This window comes from Pteropus medius, unplaced genomic scaffold, assembly GCF_902729225.1.
Source record: "Pteropus medius unplaced genomic scaffold, Ma_sr-lr_union100, whole genome shotgun sequence".
In the NCBI taxonomy this organism is placed as follows: domain Eukaryota; kingdom Metazoa; phylum Chordata; class Mammalia; order Chiroptera; family Pteropodidae; genus Pteropus; species Pteropus medius.
In genome coordinates, this window is record NW_024342473.1 from 2,147,968 (window position 1) to 2,166,023 (window position 18,056).

The 18,056-nt window shown below is 37.1% G+C and overlaps 1 protein-coding gene across 5 annotated transcripts in view; it reads left to right on the plus strand.

The window, feature by feature from the left end:
* The window catches only part of FNDC3B (fibronectin type III domain containing 3B), a 296,648-nt gene that overhangs the window by 171,147 nt on the left and 107,445 nt on the right, over window positions 1-18,056 (plus strand). For all 5 annotated transcript variants that reach the window (XM_039865044.1, XM_039865045.1, XM_039865042.1 and 2 more), the window contains one exon: window positions 1,822-2,106. In XM_039865044.1, coding sequence (XP_039720978.1) covers window positions 1,822-2,106 — 285 coding nt within the window. The remainder of the gene's footprint in view (window positions 1-1,821; window positions 2,107-18,056) is intronic.

Genomic DNA, 18,056 nt, shown 5'->3' on the forward strand with positions numbered 1-18,056 from the left:
AGTAGTGCTGTGACACAATATACATTAAATATTTGAGTATTTGTCAGAGGTTTCTGGTTGTGTCTGAGCTTAGTGACATTGCGTGAAAAGCCTTGGCTACTGACTCTTTGCTTGATAAAGGGTGACCTGCCCTATTTTAGCAGTCTCTTGGTAGGATGCCACGTTGTTGCTGTTTTGTAAATTGTATACTTTGCAGTTTTAGACAATAGTATGATTTCAATCATCATTAAAATTAAGCAAAAAAAAAAAATGATTATATCTTCATTTCATAGGGTATTTTGGTTTAATTTCATTAAAATAACAGCAGTAATGTACAATAACAGTGCCTTCATTGATTTCAAATTAGAGAAAGCAGTAAAACAAAATCCCTTTGCCCCTTTGCTTTTATTAAAAAAAAAGAGCCACGTATATGTTCTTACCTTAGTTCTCAATGCGCATACAGAAAAGAAATTTAAACATTTAATTTCCCAAACCATAAGCACTTAAAAATTTCTTGACATGTTTTGAAATGTTTTTATATAAATGTCTAGAGTGAATATTTTAAATCTCAAGTGTAATGCATTGTGGTATTTTAAATATTTATCCTTTTTGCATATTTGAACATAATTTATTTGGATATATGCCCTTTGAATAGGGTTGTATTTCTTAACATTATATGGTACAAATTGGTTATCTTGTGAAGATTTGCTTTTTAAATATTTTCTTTATGTTGTGTGAACAGAAAGAAAATGAAAAGTGGAGCTTTACCATTGAACAGTGGAAACATCAGTTTTCAGTTATCTAGGGTGACCATACATTCCTGGTGTGCCTAGGATAGCCTTGGTTGAGGTCTCATGACCAGAGAGCCCCCTTTTCACTCTCAGGAGTATTCAGGTTTGGATGGTAGTTTATGGTCACCCTGTCCATGTGGGACCCTTTTATCTTACGAACATGTAAGGATCTAATCTCTTCGTTATATATTGCATTTTTATCAATGTTTAAGTATAATTTTAAATTGATTTAAAATATAAATTTAAAATATCTCCCCCCTCCCCCCAAGATCATGAGATATTTTACAGGCCCCCTGTAAATTATCACTATGCATAGTGAAGCCAAGTGACATTTTGTTAGTTTGCCTTGCCTCCTTATTACTCCAACATTGAAGTTTGAAACCACAGCTTATTATGTTTGGCACCAGGTTGCAAAGATAGCTTATGTTTACCCCTAAAATTTCTCCTTGAGTATTTTCCCTGATTTTGTGAGCGTTGATTATTTTCAATGGAAATTTCTCGTCATCATTTTATTAAGTTTTGTTCAAATGTTGACTCTTTTACCACAAATAACTCCTCATATTCTGGTTGCTGTATAGTTTCCAATAAAAATGCTATTCTGTCTACAAGGGTTAGTATACTTTTAAGTATTTTGATTCTGTGTAAACATTTAAGGGGATATTTTGCTTGTTCTAAATTTTTGGATATTGCAACTACGGAAAAAAACATCTTGACAGGCAAAATCAAACTTATAAATTCAACCAGAATATGAATTCTTTGTGGACAATAACCTTGTCGTCTTCAGTATTCTCCATAATTTCTGGAACATTTTTGAATACACAATATGGATTTTAATGAGTAATTTATTCCTTGATTGATGAGAAAAGAATGGGAATATTTTAATACATGTAATGAGAACACATGTGTATATATTGTTTTCTTAAAAATATGTGTACACTGTATTTAGTAATATTTTAACTCCTTTCTTTAGAAGTCAGGTCATTTAACCATTTAATAATTTATTATTGAAAATGTAGACTGAGCTTATATTTATCGTAATCACCCATTTTAGAAATTATACCACTCTATGGAATGTCGAGCTACATCACCCGAGAAGACCAGTACAGCAAGCCTCCACACAAAAAACTGAAAGACCGCCAGATCGACCGCCAGAATCGCCTCAACAGCCCGCCGTCTTCTATCTATAAGAGCAATTGCACCACCGTGTACAACGGCTACGGGAAAGGCCACAGCGGCGGCGGCGGCGGAGGCGGCGGCAGCGGCGGCGGGCCGGGGATTAAGAAAACGGAGCGGCGAGCAAGAAGTAGCCCGAAGTCGAATGACTCAGATTTGCAAGGTAACACACAAAGATGTTTACCCTAAGGAGTGAATTACTGAGACAGGGTCAGCCTAAAAGAAATATTTTTTACATAAGAAATACTTTGTTGGTTTTTCTACTAGGAATGATTGGGTAGACCTCTGATTATTTTCTTAGGCCAGAATATTGCATCGTCTTTTATTAACACTTCACGGCAGAAATACTATTTTTTGGTGACATGTGCCAGATAACAGTCTACTTAATCCCAGTAACAAGTGTCTGAAAGTGTTTTCATATCATCCTCCTTCAGATGTTTCACTGTAAGTAGATAGATGTGGAAGAGAAGAGATCCAAAGTAAAGCAGTCTTTCTGAGAAGTATAAGGCTTAGTTTAAATCTCAAACAATTACACCTTAGAAAACCAGACATAATTAGTTCGTGCTGTACTGAAATTTATCGTTGCTTAACGGGTGTGTGTGTGTGACCCGTTTCTCACATAATTCTCAAGTTAATGATGCCATCTGATTAATATAAACTGTACTTAATACTAGTATGATTGATCTATTTACATTCATATATGGTTTACCGAAGAATAGGACATATACTTAACTATGGCATGTGGCTTGTGGTATTTTTCTACATTCTACTTTGGTTAAGATGTCTGCATTTCCAGAGGAGGCCAACTTTTTATCCTCAGAATCCCCTAGCTTCAGAGAGAATCTACTTGAGTTAATTACCTTCTTACCACTTATAAAAGACAAATGTTAAGCCAAAAAGGTCAAACTTTCAATTTGTACTTTGATCCTGTGATAAAAGTAAGTACACGTAAAGAAGCAAACAACTTATTTTAATCTAGACAATTAAATATTTTAAAAAGCTGGAGATAAATTAAGTATTCTCTTGCATCCTGGTTCTCTCAGTTGACTGTACTTCAGAAACCCTGGTGGAACTTCAAAAAATACAGATCCCAAAACCTCTTTTTAGAACTACTAACATCAGAATCTTTTCACCTGATTTCATGTTTGTTTTTAAATCAAACTTCCTCTGAGAATGATGGTCAGCCAAGAGAACTACTGTCTAATATTAAGGATGTTACAGAAGGTGTGGTTCACAACGTTGTTCCCGGTATGACGTAGGAACTTTGTTTAGCCATTTTCTCCCTACCTCCTAGAATTATACCTGGCATATAGTAGCTACTCAGTAAATATTTGCAGAATGAATCCTGTATTCTTAATTGCTTTGTTTTCCAGAACAGGCCTTCTGTTTGAACACGTAACTATTGTACCATTTCCTCTTTTAGAACAATTTGCTGTATTGCTCAAGAATACTGCCCTGCAGCCAGCCCCTCTTTTCATTTACTGTTACCTTCAGGAAAACAACCTAGGCAGGACAGACTCCCACGGTACCCCACAGAGAAATGTGGGATTCCTGTTTCCTTGCATTACCTTGGAGTTAATGGTGTGATGTGGATGGAAAACAGTTGGGGCTTTGGTATCAGACATCGGACCTTGTCACTTGCTAACTATTTGCTTTTAGTATTCCCTGCATCTCTGTATCTTCATCTGTAAAATGAGTATTTTAATTCCCATTATTAATTATTAAAAATAGCCTAGTTCAGCTCTTAACACCTAGGTATAATGGTCACCCTTGTTACTGGAACATTCTTATTGTCTCCCTCCTGTAATCTTAAGGTTGACTCTCGTCTAAGTGATCCCCTTCTCAAAATAGATATTCCTCTACTCTCCCATCTGATGGCCTTCCCTCTGCCCTTCACACCCTTCCCTTGCAAGCCAGAAATGGCTTCTACCTAAACACAAACCCCTCTTACATTTTTGAAAGCTAAACTCTGCACTCCTGGACCACTCACGCTGAAAGTCACATTCAGGCTCTCTGGGAGGGGTTGCTACTGGAGCAGAAATCTAGCCAGGTGCCAGATTTTCCTGTCTTCTCATTGCCTCAGCTCTGAATGAGAGAACACTCTGGGTACCCTCTTAGAGCATCCTTTATCATGGATCCTGTCTTTGGTATCTCATACATTTCTTAACTAGCTCAAGTTGTGTTTCCCTTTGCTCAGTGTGATCCTTAATAGACCTTTCAGAGGACCACCTAGTGTTTAAAGATGTGCGATTATCCATTTTCCTCCCAATCCTATACTCAGTACTTTGGCTGTAGTTACCTCATATCCAAACATGCCATTTTCTTCTTAAGGAGACTTCATGGTAGTCTGCATTGTCTAGAGAATAAAGTCTAAACTGTGTAACATGCACTTCCTGGCCTCCTGTGGTGCTTCATTCAGACTTTTCCACTGGACGTCCAGAGTTTTGTCCCATTCCATGTGTGCCTCATTCTCCTTTCTTGGCTTGTCCTTTTGGTCCCTCTCCCTAGCAAACTACAACTCGGTTCTTCAAGAACTAGCTCAAATATCACCTCCTCTGTGATTCTTGCTTGTCTCCCCAAGTCATTATAATGCAGATTATTTAGGGAAAAATATTTTAAGAATTTGTCCATTTTTTTTTTCTTTTTCCCCTTTTCCATTTGATTTTAGATCAGTCCTTGAGCACCAAATCCATAGTTGTTTAGGGATAGGAATGGAAAATTATGTCTTTGTGTGCAGATTGTTGTACAAGTATTAGGCCATGATCCTGTTCTGTGGCCAATACTCAGTTAAAATTGTCCTATAGCATTCATCACAGAGGCTAAAGATGTTTTTGTTGCTCTTTATTGAGTGAGAAGTTTTATTCCTTCTATTTTATCTTTAGTAAAAACTAAAGCAATGATATTAAGGAAGTTACCCAGTGGGATACAGGTTTGTAACTGAAATTCCCCAATTTTCAACCAGAATTGTAGTCCCTTTGTCATATATCTATAGAAAGGAGAGCAAGGTTATCTGCTAGAACTGCTTTAGAAAGGATTATGTGAAGCTAGAGTGAAAAATAAAAACTTTGGTGAGGATTCACTGGTGGTGGGAGAGTCCCTTTTGTGGTGCTAACATACAGGTAGCAGCTGTATGTTATGAAGGCCTCTAGAACTTACAGCGCCATGTGGGAAAAATTCAGACAAAATGGTAAGAATTCCAAATATAGAAGAAATGAGGATACAGCATACTCTTGGCATTTGACCTTTGGAATTGTTGACAATCCAAAGATTCAGTTACACTTTAGATGAAATTCCGCCACATATAATCATCATTTCTGATTGTAAATAACACTGAAAGCTGATGACAAAAGCATTATTCTTGTGCTTTTTCCAGAGATCACAAATTGCCTTCTGACCTAAGCAGTATTCCTTATTACCAGATTTTTATATTCTAATTCCTTCCCGGAAGGTCCTCCCTGACATTTTTTTCTCTTCCTATATTTTGCTATCATTGCTCAGAAACCAGAATCTGACTCTATTATCTACTGAAAATTACCATGGAAGTTTATTCATTCTGCAGATATTACTGTAGTGAGGCTAGGGAGGGCATTTTCCTCTAGGAGTCTGAGATTGTGAACAGTTGTGGGTCTTGTTGGACGGCGTGGGCTCTGGGCAGGGGTGGCTGCTCCACCTGTGCAGGGCTGACTGGTTTCCTTTGTTTGGAAGGATGAGCCTACTGTTAATAAGGTCTGGAATGTTGGGAGTCAAGGCAGGTTTTCCTTTGGAATCTCTTTTGGTCTTGGCTCCCTGTAAGAGAAAACACTGTGCTTTTCTTCTTAAAATAAGATATTTAGTGGGGCTTTCACACTATACAAGTGACTGACCTCTTCTTTCACTTGCATTTTTTTTCTAGCTCATGAGTTATATCCTGCTAGGCTTGCTCGGACAGGGTGTTCTGGAAGAGAGTTTGGTTACGGAGGGGGCAGGGTTCTTCCGGAGTGTGTGCCTTCCTCACTGCATTTGAAAATGTACAGTTTCTAACAGGATTTTTACTATTGCTTTATCTCTCAAGTCTTTGGTGATCATAAATCCTGTGTTTTCACCTGTCTACAGCTGCGGGTGAATCCTAAGCATGGCAAAAATATTAAGAAAATATGAAAAAAATTAAAAATGAGCTCAGGTCCATGGAATTCACCCATCTCTCTGCCAAGTACAGTCTGAAAAGTGAGAATAGTCCAAATAACTTTTATTTTTTAAAAAGACAATGTGGACCCCAGGATCAAAATGCAAGAGATGTTCCTTCTGGCAAGAAGAAACTGAGCAATTAACACTCTCATTTCCTTTTCAAACTTGGGCTGCCTGATGCATCCCCAATCTTGGAGGCCTCTGAGTGACTTCAGACCTTGTAACCACTGACTAAGTGTGGGATGGGAAAGGAGACAGGCTTGGGGACAGAAGTCTGTTTTTGGAAAGAGTGTGCTGCTCATTGACATATGCCTTCTGACTTGGGCATTCCCCTCTGAGGGCCGGAGCTGGAGAAGTCAAACTATGAATAACTCTTTCCGTAACACCTCAGTATGCTTATTATTATTATTTTTTATGACAGAGGTGTTGACTTTACTGGTGCACAGGCATATCTGCAGCTTAGCAGAGGAAACCATGGGGGCCCGAATTATTGCTAATGAGTAGAGTGTAGTTGTCTGTCAAGTTACTTCACCTATCCTATCTTTTTGCCTTTTGCCCTTTCTCCCCTATTTTTTTTTGTTGCAATCTGGAATGTATTAAAGATGTTAACTACGTGATTCTTTCAACAGACAGGATGAGACATTTTTGTCATGTCAGTTTAAGAAGTTTTAACTCATTAAATCATATTTGAAGCTTCTCATTTTTCACTTACATATTAAAACAGACAACATGTGAAAAAATTCTTTGTATTTTCTTTCAAAATGAATGTTCACCTGAAGATTGAGGGCAGAATTTTGATTTGTTTCTGCCGTATGTAGTACTTAACTCTGTTAACCCATCTTTTTCTCTGCCTTTTTGCTTTCTTGGGAAGTGATCATAGAAGCATTTAGATGACATCAGAACCCATGTTGGTAAAATACATATCATCCCAAAGAACCCTTTAAACAGCAGAGATAAGTGATGACGTGGTTTGTTTCTGGTACATATATAACCTTTAATTTTGTCGAGTTGAAACTTGTTATTCTCTCATTTAATTAAGTTGAATTCTGAATTTATCTGGGTCAGAATACATCACAAATGTGCCATACTTAGAAGCAAAGTAATTTACTAGTTGGGACCTTGCAGATCTAGGTTTAGCCCCAGCTCTGCCACCTGTGAGCTGTGCGCTTTTAGGCAAGATAGTTTATCTCAAAAACCTTAGTTTCTTCCTGTATGTATAAAATGGAGGTCATTAATAACCCCTATTTCACAGAGCTGTCATGAGCTCTTAATACAGTTTCAGACACTTACTAAATACTTAAAAAATGTTATATACAGTGTGGGTGAAGAAAAATCATAACATTTTTCTGCTTATGACAACTGTCTCCGGTGGATCATGATAGCAGAATAAACCCCGCCTGTGAGCACACTCCTTGGGGTGCTGAGAGGCAAAGCAACCTGAAGTCTGGGTCAGTGTTGAGTAACCATGAGTACCAAGGACTTGAGGTATGAAGGGATTTCGAAGGGCATCCAGTTCTAAAAACATTCTCTTGGCTATGGCTACCTATAAAAAACCTGATGAATTCTGGGTAAAAATAAAATTCAGCCCTCCTTCCTCATCTTTTCTCTGCCTCCTCTCTGGGCTGGGCTCTGTTGTCTAGCTAAGGAGTGAGGCATAAGAGGTAGAAGAGTGAAGCGTGACAGGCCAGCTTGATTCTGTGTTTGAACTTGCTCAACACATTGACTTTTAAATTACTTTGCTAGATATTAGAAGTGTTGGGAAGAAAGGAGGGGAGATGGTTTGCTTGGAGACGACTTGGGCGAACAACACTTCTTGATATTTATTTCGCTAACACTCATATTACTTGCTGTGGGAACAGTTAACCCAGGTGGATAAGCTAACTAGGAAACCCACTAAATTTCAGAGTTTAACAGTTTTTCCTTGTACTTCAAATTGTTGGCCATCACTTCCACATTCTTTTAGTCATATTCTATTTGTCACTTACTGTATCTGTTGGTACTTGTGGAAGGCATCTACACAGTGGTGTGAATAACAGGAGAGGATGATCAAGAAGTGGGGTAGATAGGGGAGCGTGCATCACAGAAGCTGGCTACCACATAGTGTGTAGAATCAGAAACCGTTTCTATTAATAGTCTATCTGAAATAGTCTCAGCATTTGTGATGGAATTTTGGCAACTTTCCAGCTGTTATATCAACATTGATTTGTTGCTGGATCTCCTGTGGAATAGTTCTTTAGGATCCTTACATATAAGTGCCGTATGTAGAAGCAGGGTGTTGAATCTCTGGTTTTGTAGGATCAGTGTATTATAGTATGACAATCATAGTCAATAATGCAAATGTGCTGTTTATAAGTCATTCTTTCTGCCATGACCAACTTTGGCATTTATTTTAAATTTAATTTGCCCGTCTGAACACACCACAGTGTAGCAGGCTATGTTACCTTGTTCCAGTTTGGTGCTGTAATAAAGTCTTAAAATTCTGTTGCGTATTGAGTAGAGAACACAAATGTGAAAAGGGAAAGGTCCATGGGAAACAATAGATATGCTAGCTCATTGCTCGCGATTTACAATTTACAAAGTAAAGAGTATAAATGTCCCTGTAGTCATCTACACGATGTCCTCTTTTTCTTTTGGTGTTGAATTTAAAGTTTAAACCTCCCTCCACCCCTACGCCCCATCATAACTACTTCTTTCCAGCTGCATCAGAAGAATGGGGCTTTCCATGTAGGTGCTGTCCTCAGAAAAGGGCAGGAAAGACTAGGTGTTGGTGGGGATGATTTGCTTCTAGCACAAAGGGGGATTGTGATGGTTCAGGAAGACTGGAAAATAAAAAGGCAGGAGAGAAATGAGAAGGGTCTAAGAAGAATGGCACATTGAAATACAAGGAAGTGGCAAAATGGGAAAACAAGTAGATTGAAAGGAGCAAACACAGTGGATAGGGAAGATTAGATGGACTGTGGAATAAAGGTAATTTAGAAAAAAGGAAGGAATAAGAGAGGTTTCATGTTTCATTTTTATATATTCCATTTCTCCTCCTAGGTTAACATTTTCCAGAGGAATGGGGTGGAGAGCGGAAGGCCTTTTTTGCCCTATTATTGTCCATGAGCACTTTCGTTGGCAGCTCCACTTTGATCAAATCTCCATGTAAATAAACCTCTCACTCTTCCTATTTGGACTTTCCCAACATTTAAGTTTTCCTCCTGTGCTGGATTAGAGTGTCCACTGTCAGTGTACATTGATTTGCTAAGCAAATTAAAAGTTAAGTCTTATGTAGAACTTTGAAAAGAGAGCAATACACAGTTTTGGGATATTGGGTTTTTGAATAGTGATCTGTAGAGTTTTGATATGCTTAAAAACTGGAAGTTCAGAGAATTTTCTTTCTTTCTTTCTTTCTTTTTTTTTTTAGTTTTAACTTTAAAATTAAGAACAAGAAGGGATTTACCTTTTACCCTTGGGTTAGTGTGTCTTTGTTAAAAGCAGTCTGCTTTAATTGAAGATGCCATGATTATTTTCGGGTCTTCTTAGAAACTGGAGCTACTTTAAAATGCAGCTAGTTCTTTCTGAAGGGAAAAAAAGTTCATTCTTACTTTACCTTTATATACAAGAAAAAGGAATGTGGAAGACATTTTTATTACATGCCCAAGCTTTGCTTTCCAGACTTATTAGAACTAACCCATCAGAATAACAATAGGAAGTGAGAGGAAAGAACTAGGTCTACCAACAGTTTTTAAAAAAATTTTTATAAATGCATTTGTTACTGCTATTCTTAATTCACATGGTGAACTTACATTGACCTCTTTTTTCCTATTATTTGAAAAGACACAAATTATTATATGGAACAGTGAGATCCTTAAAACCAAGAGGGATGGAGAAACTGCCATATTTTAAGTTCACTGAGTTCCTCAAAACTATTTAAGTATCTTGCCAAGCACATTAAAAAAATAATATTTAGTCTTTCAGGAAAATTTATCTTTTGGTGGAATGTTGCTCCAATGAACTCCGTAAGATATCAGCATCTTTTGAAAACCCTGGTTAAAAATGTGTTTTAGGTGAAAAATGGTTATTAGTGCCTTAATTCTTCATCTGTCTATTTTTTTAAAAAAAGTCTTTTGAGACACACAGACACTGTTAATATTATTTACTGCTCATACTATCATCCATGAGAGGATGGCTCAAATTCAGTTACAGTTTTTAATTTGAAACTATATTTTGATTTCATTGAGGATTTTCATGTTTGTGAATTATTATTCTCCATAGATTTCAGTATCTGGGTTTAGTGGACCCAGCCCCATCTAAAATGTCATGCTTGGGGGCAAAACTGTCTCTATTAAGTTTGATAAGCCAGTGCTGCCACTTTTTTTTGTATTTTATATTTTACAAAAGAAAGTCTTTTAGGTAGTAAAGATGTATGTAATGTGGAATCAGTAAGATCTCTCTCTGATTGGCCTGATTCTGTGGTGCATACATGCCTGTTTACTCCATCATTTCTTTTATATAATTTTAGGGCTGATTGGTTACCATTCTTTGGTCATACTACCCATAGTTAGAATGGGAAATACAATAATCTTTTGCTACATTAGCCAGCCTCTGTTCTTAACCTTTCAGAAATTTGGTTTCCTGAACTTGATCATCTGTGAGATGTTTTCTACCCAGAAATTAAGATTCTCACCCATTCTTCCTTTATTTCCCTATTTTTTCTTTTTCCTTGCATTTTTAAATTCTGTGAACCCCCTGTCATATACCTGGCTTCTGTATTTATCATCTCCACTACTACAGGATGGACTTTTCAAATCCAGAACTTTTAATTTATTCATTCATTTGTTCATTTACCAGTGGAGTATTTTTATTTTGTTTTGCTTTTTGGAGTGGGAAAGGAAGTAGAAAATGATGGATTAGAAGACTGCTTTTAGTACGAGATTTTTATCATGGCTTTTGAATAAGGAAGGTTCAAGACTTGCTCTTACTTTAAAACTGTTAAAAACTCACCGAGCGCATCTGAGGAAAAAGATAGCATTTTAGATAAGTTCATGGCCTTTCTGGAATGGGACATAATCCAGTTGATAGACGATTCGTGTCCTCATATTTCCATTCCTTCCTGTTCACCCTTTTGTCCATGTTTACCTTCAGTAATCTCACTAGCGGGTAACTAGCCCTGGATAAGAGCATTAAGAAAAACGTGTCCAGATTACTGCTATTAACAGCTCTGGTAAAGATTTGGTGTGTGAGGAGAAACCGAAACTTAAAAAGATGCCCAGAAGTTATCTGTAGAATTGATTCATAACATTGGGTACATCTGTAGGAAACTGATGTTTTTTGTTTTTAGGTCAATGTATCTATACAGTGTATATCTTTGTTCTGTTTTTCATCTTTTGCTCTGCCAGAGCTAACTTTTTCCCCTTTCAGTGTCAAGGAAGAGTAAGAGAAAACAGTGAACATCAAGGGATGCAGATGATTCATCCACTGATGAATGGTTATTTTTGCAGGCAGCATACCAAAAGTGATATTTTTGGGGAGCAGTGGATCAGTTAGTTATTTGTGTGAGGCAGAATATACTGGGTTTTGTAAGGTTACCAAGGAATAAAATGGAAGAAGGTTACAGAGCCCAAGAAGATGTTTACTTGAAATGAGTCCTATTGATTAATGCTGGTGAATGAGACACCAAAATGGAAAATAAACCATTCCTAGACAAATGGTAATCATAGGTGACAGTTATGTTAATTGTACTTTATTTAGATAGTGTTTTTCTCCCTGGAAAATTACTTTTTTTTTTTTTTTTTTAAAGAGAAATTTGAGGCATTTGAAAATTCAATATTTTGTGGAAACTCTTGAATGTAATATTTCAGTTTTATCCAATTTCATTAGTCTTCAGGGAATATTTTCAGGCCAAGATTTATGGACACCGTACATAGTATCTGCTACCAAAAGAACATTCTCCCATCAGGCTTATTGGAAAGTATATTATCTGTCTTTTCTGCTACACTGCTGTGAGCAGATGTTCCCTCAGCATTTTTGAATCATTTTAATGCACAAGATGAGAAAACAAGAAATTAAAAGAAAAAGACCAGCATTAATTTCTGTGACTAGGAAACTGCATTTGAGCAGGGGTAAATGTCTGTATTCTCAATCTTTATTATCCTTGTGCTAGAAATTTGAGATTATGCAGTGTGATGACCCAGTTAGTCATTGTCAGATCCCAAAAATTGAGTGCAAATTTCAGTTCTGTATGAGTAGGAGAATGGATTAAAAATAAACGTTTGTGATAAACTCTAGCACAGTGCTGGCACATGGTATGAACACATTTCATGTAATTGGGCTTGATTTCCTTTGCTGTCTCTATTCATGTTGAAATTACTGCTGTCCATGAAGAGGTTAGCACAGTGGGGCAGCCCTCTGATAGACTGTGTATTAGTTTTCTGTGAAGAAAAAATTAACACGAAGTCAGTGATTTCAACCATAGAAAGTTATTCTCTCATAGTTGAATACAGTTTTGGAAGTCTGGAGTCCAAAATGAGTGTCACTGGGCTGAAATCACGGTGTTGGCAGGGTCTGGCTCCTTTTAGAAGCTCTAGGGAAGAATGTGTTCTTTACCTCATCCAGCCTTTGCTTATGGCTCCATCATTCTTGTCTTCAAGACCAGCATCTTCAAGTCTCTCCGTGCTCCATCTTCACATTACTTTCTTCTCTGTGTATATCAAAGCTACTCTCTTATAAGAGTATGTGTGATTTCGTGTAAGGCCTACTCAGATAATCCACGATAATTTAATTCCTAACTCAGAATTCTTTTCTCTAAAGACTTTACCAGGTATGATAACATACACAGGTTCCAGGAATTGGGGGCAATTTTCAGTCTACCACAGGCTGCTTCCAATATACCCAATCTAGTGACCTGGCCAGAGCCAGCCTACTGCCCTACATGGTGCTTAGGTCTAATTGATTTATTACCTTACCTTCCTCAGCTCCACCACAGGCTTTTCAATGAGTTACAGTTAGTATAAATGTACCGTAGCAGCACTGAGTACTTGTCTGTAGTAACACAGGCCAGGAATCATTTAGCAGAGCTACTTCCTCTCTTTGCAGTAGTAGTTTGCATCAAGGAAATATCTACACAGTAAATTAGGCTAATTGAGGCAAGTCAATTGAATGCTGTAACAGTTGTTCACTTGAATTCTGTAAATAGAAGTGAGTTGCCTTGTGGATTATTGTGTGTATACACATGCAAAATGATGAATATGTATTTTCAGGACATAGTTAATGGAAATTAATATCAGGTTATGTATAATTCCTTTTAAGAGGTAAGTAGTAGAGTTAATGGCATTTCTCAGGAAGAAGTGAACAGAACTTATCTAATTTGGAACATATATTTTCTTCAAAAGGAAACTAAGATAGTTTTCACCTAGAATGAGACAAGACTCACAAAGGTTTCAAAATAATTGTTAATGAACCTAATGATCCTATAATGATTGATTGTTGTAGAATTACTCCAAGAAAATTCCATACAAACTGATGCTTGTTAGATATTGACTGAATAGCTAATGCTGTAGATTGATTACATGTGTCCTTTCCTTGATAACTGTTGCCTAGGTTGGGGTCTAATAATTGGTTTAATTTTGGAAATGAGCTATATCGACTCCAAGGTGTCAGAAGGGTGATTCGAATGCCCTTTTACCTCTCTTGCTATGTTTTTAATAATAATTGCCTGATGTAGTAAAATCGTGTCTTATAGAGTTCCTTTTTTTACCCATCGGTAGTGTTTTGCCTAAAATAGAAGATTTTAACTACATATGAGATAGTGTTTGAAATCAGTCAAGATTCTTTTTCTCTTCCAGAATTCTATGATTATATGAAATTTGGTAGGAAATATATGCCAAAGTTAAGTATATATAACTTTATAATTTAAATATCAGAAAATCATTGCTTGGATGAGCAAAGTAGTCAGAACTCTGTATCTGCTATAGGTTTCAAAAGTTTCCTTGTACTGTAATTAAAGAATTATTAAGAACCCTAAAAGGAGATTGACGAGAGTAATGAAGGCACAGCTCAGATTGTGTAAATGAAGAAGGGAAAGGGGGAAAAAAGTTTTGGCCAAACATTAGAACTCAGTTGGATTATATAGTATCAACCAACATGATATACGTCAGAAGGCAGCAGGTATGGATGTCATGATAGTTTGTAAACAGGAAATCGAGAAATGGAGGATAAAACAGTAGATCAGTCTTCCCTATAGGTACAGGCTGTATCAGATGTGCCAATTTAGTCAACTCTTGTTTTATTGCTAGAACCTCAATAAGGGGGAAGAGAAGCTGTTGAGGGAATCACGTTATGTTACCTCTCCAGAATAGCTCTCTAATCTTATATTTTGGTGAATTTAAAACATTAAGTCTGTCTAATTTAAGCCATTTAATTTTACACATAGTTATGAGCCTTTAGTTTTAGTTCCTTACGTGTTTTTTCCATAAGTGTAGCAGTGACTCTCATAGTATATACTATGCCCTGCCAGTTCCTTTTGGAACCAATTTAAATGAGAGAAATAAAGAAAGGACTTTGGGAAAAAACTATTTAAGTATGTCTGGTAAATTGTTTTACTATTTGAGGACAGCTCTGGAGGCTGAAATACATTTTCCACTTAGTAGAATTTGGCTGTGTGTGTGTGTGTGTGTGTGTGTGTGTGTGTGTGTGTGCGCGCGCGCGCGTGCCACAACATTCATGGAAATGTGTTGAAATCTCAAATGTAGAGAATATGACCTACCGCTTTTGGTATTGCTTGCTGCTGTCTAGAATGATGTTATGGCCTACACTATAGTCTATCTCTGATCAGCAACATTCAAAACAAGGATAACTTCAGACTACAAATGAAGTATGCATTTCATGACTGACAACTTTCTCTTATAGATTCTTTAGATTGTAGAGCAAGTATGCCACAAATCTTGCTTTTTCTATAGGTCTCAAAAATCACATTGATTATTGTGAAACAAGTAGTAAGTTCTCGTATCTCCAAAACATATTTCATTAAATGTGAAACTCTTCCTAAATTTCCAGTATTATTGTAGTGCTTTTTTTTTTTTTTTAAAGAACAATTTTTGGTTCACAGCAATATCGAGAAGGCACAGAGCTTTCCCTTATACGTTGTTTGTGTTTTAATATCTGTGTATGCGTGTACATGCACTTTCATAAAGGTTTTATTCTCTGACATAATAATCCCTGTGCTTTAATTTTGGTTCCCTTACAGTTCATTCTGCACACAGCAACCAGGGGATCTTGTTAAAACCCTGCGTTTTCCTTTTGGACTTAGCATAAAGTGCACTCTCTTTACCCAGCTTTCAAAATTCTACATCAACAGGCTGCTCCCTCAGCGCCTTCCAGCCCTGCTCCAGCTCTCTGGCCCCTAGATGCTTGCCTTCCTTTCCAGTACTCTAAGACGCCAGGCCCTCCCTGCCCGAGGGCCTTTACCCTTTCTGTTTCCTCTGCCTCAAAAGTTCTCTTGCTCCCTCATCCTTTCTGGAATAGCCCAAAGTGAGAAAGGCCTTCCTGACTACTCCATCACATCACCCTTTAAAAAATATTCTTATGGCACCCACCGCTAGCTGACCTCATCATGTTTGTTCATGTATGTTTATGTTGTCTATATTCTCCTGCCAGGGTTCACCCCTTGAATGTATTGGAAACAGATTGGAGTCAGAAGTTCAAATGCAGAGCTCATTCAAAGGGACTTCCAAACATCTTTTATAGATAATAAGAATTGCCGAATTTTGTTTTCTATTTAAAAATGTTCATTTTATAAGGCTTGGGTTCAAATACAGAATTCCAGTTACAGTTGGAAAGAATTACCAGATAGCTTATTATGCGGTTTGTATGCCAAAATTTCACAGCACGTAGCACAGAATGTTTTTTGAGGAACTGAGCAAACAGGTAGGAATTTTATGCTAAGCCTATTTCATCCCCACAGATAAAGGCTTTTTCCTGTAAATGAAGTCAAATAAATGTAATGAACTGTCATCACTGCTTCCCTCCATTTTTATTCAATAAGAATGAGCCTCTTTTGGTGGTTGCAGTCACTTTTGGTCATCCATTATTATTTCTGCTATTGTTAGCTCTTACCCTTAGATAGAACCTGGACTTTGTGGTTTCCTCTACCCAATTTACATTGAGTTTCAGGTAATTTGTAGGAATTAAAACTTACTCAGATACTCTTGACTACATGACATTAAAAACATTTGAAATATTAAAACAGGATTTTAATATGGAAACTGATTCAGCCTTTTGTTTTAAACTTGTTTTCTTCCATAGTTCAGGGGATGTTTTCTAGATAACATTTCTTAGTAGTCTGATTCTCTTAGCACTTTTATTAAAGCGTCTTTAAAAAATGGAGTAATAATTTCGGTATTACGCAGCACCCTTGGCACTCAGAATGGTTTTATAGGCTCTTATTCTGTTGAAAGATGAGATGAAAATATTTTGTTCTGGTTGTAGGGAAAAGTCGTGGAACATGACTTTCTGACCACTTTGTACTAGCACCGAGGACTGTTTGCTTACTTACTCCTCCTTGGCACTTACAGCCAGGGCCACCTCCACTGGTTACCATGTTCTTAGGAGGGAATTCTTAAGTAAATCTTAAGTCTGTGCCCAAAATAAAAGTGAGAATCCATCACCTTCCAAATTTTAATGGAATAGGAGACAGAACAACAGGTTCTACTTGGAAAGTTATTGATGGAGACTCCATCCCCATAAGAAAGCATGTTCTACCAGACAGTAAGTACATTGAAAGGGTGAACTCTACCACCTTAGTTCAGAGACCACTTCAATAATAGCATTCTAGGAAAGGAAGACTCTGTGATGTATAGCCTAGGAGATAAGCCTGTTCTGATAGAAGATACCTGAATAGGAAACAAATCCTAGCCCTTATGGTATCATTATGTAGGTTCAGATCACCACTGTGCTTAAGCAGAGAACTCTAATTAAAGTGTGTTTTCAGCAGTCTGAACTAAAGATACTATAAAGATATAATAAAGAGATATTATAAGCCTTTGTTTGCCTGGAAACCAGGTTGTTGTCAAGCTCAACAGTCATAAATGGACCATTCCTTCTCTTTCTCTGTACGGTGACTGTGAGGGTGGAGGATGGGAAGGTATTTTGGAATTTAAAAGTAATAAACACACACGCGTAGTACCATGAGTGCTGTTTGTAACTTTAATAAAATTGGATATTTTTCTTTAGAGAACACTTTTTCTACTCCTGACTTAAGCTATGATGGAGCCTAAGTCAGGAATCTGCCTTAAGTACCTTAAGGAAAATGTAGCTGAGCTTTGCGACAATGGAGAACAGTTCACAGCGCAAGACTCTGCTCTGGTTAGTGACCAAAAGGCAGAAGTTACAGATTTCTGTGGGGAAAATGGACTGACTGCTACAGAGACATAACCTCATTCTAGAGGCAAAAATTTTTTTTAAATGTTGCCTTTTACAAGTTTTAGGGAATTTTTAATTTCACATTTCAGGCGAATGTTCTTTATTTGAGCCTTTGGACTTTGCTGGAGAGTGTAGAACTCTAAAAACTCAATGGAATGATCTTAGAACCTCCGTAATTTCTTTCTTTCCATTCTTAGTCTCTCATCCTACTTCCTTTCACTCTTCTGAAAATTAACACCTGCCAGCAAAATCAACTTTATGCTGCTTTCACTGGAGGCTGGTGTCTAAAAATCAATCCTGGCAGCTAATGTAGAATGAAATTTGGAATACGCCTGGATTCTCATGGAGTCGTGCAGGCTGAAGTTATTAAAGAGGATTAGGGACCACAGCTGGTGAGCAGATGGAATGCTTATAATTTCACAATCTTAGGTAGCTATAAACCCAAATCTGCACAAAGCCTATTTGCTTTTTCTCTAGTTCATTTCACTTTATCCTGCTGTAATATAACCATGGTCAAATGTGATACTTTAATTGTTATACATGATGAGT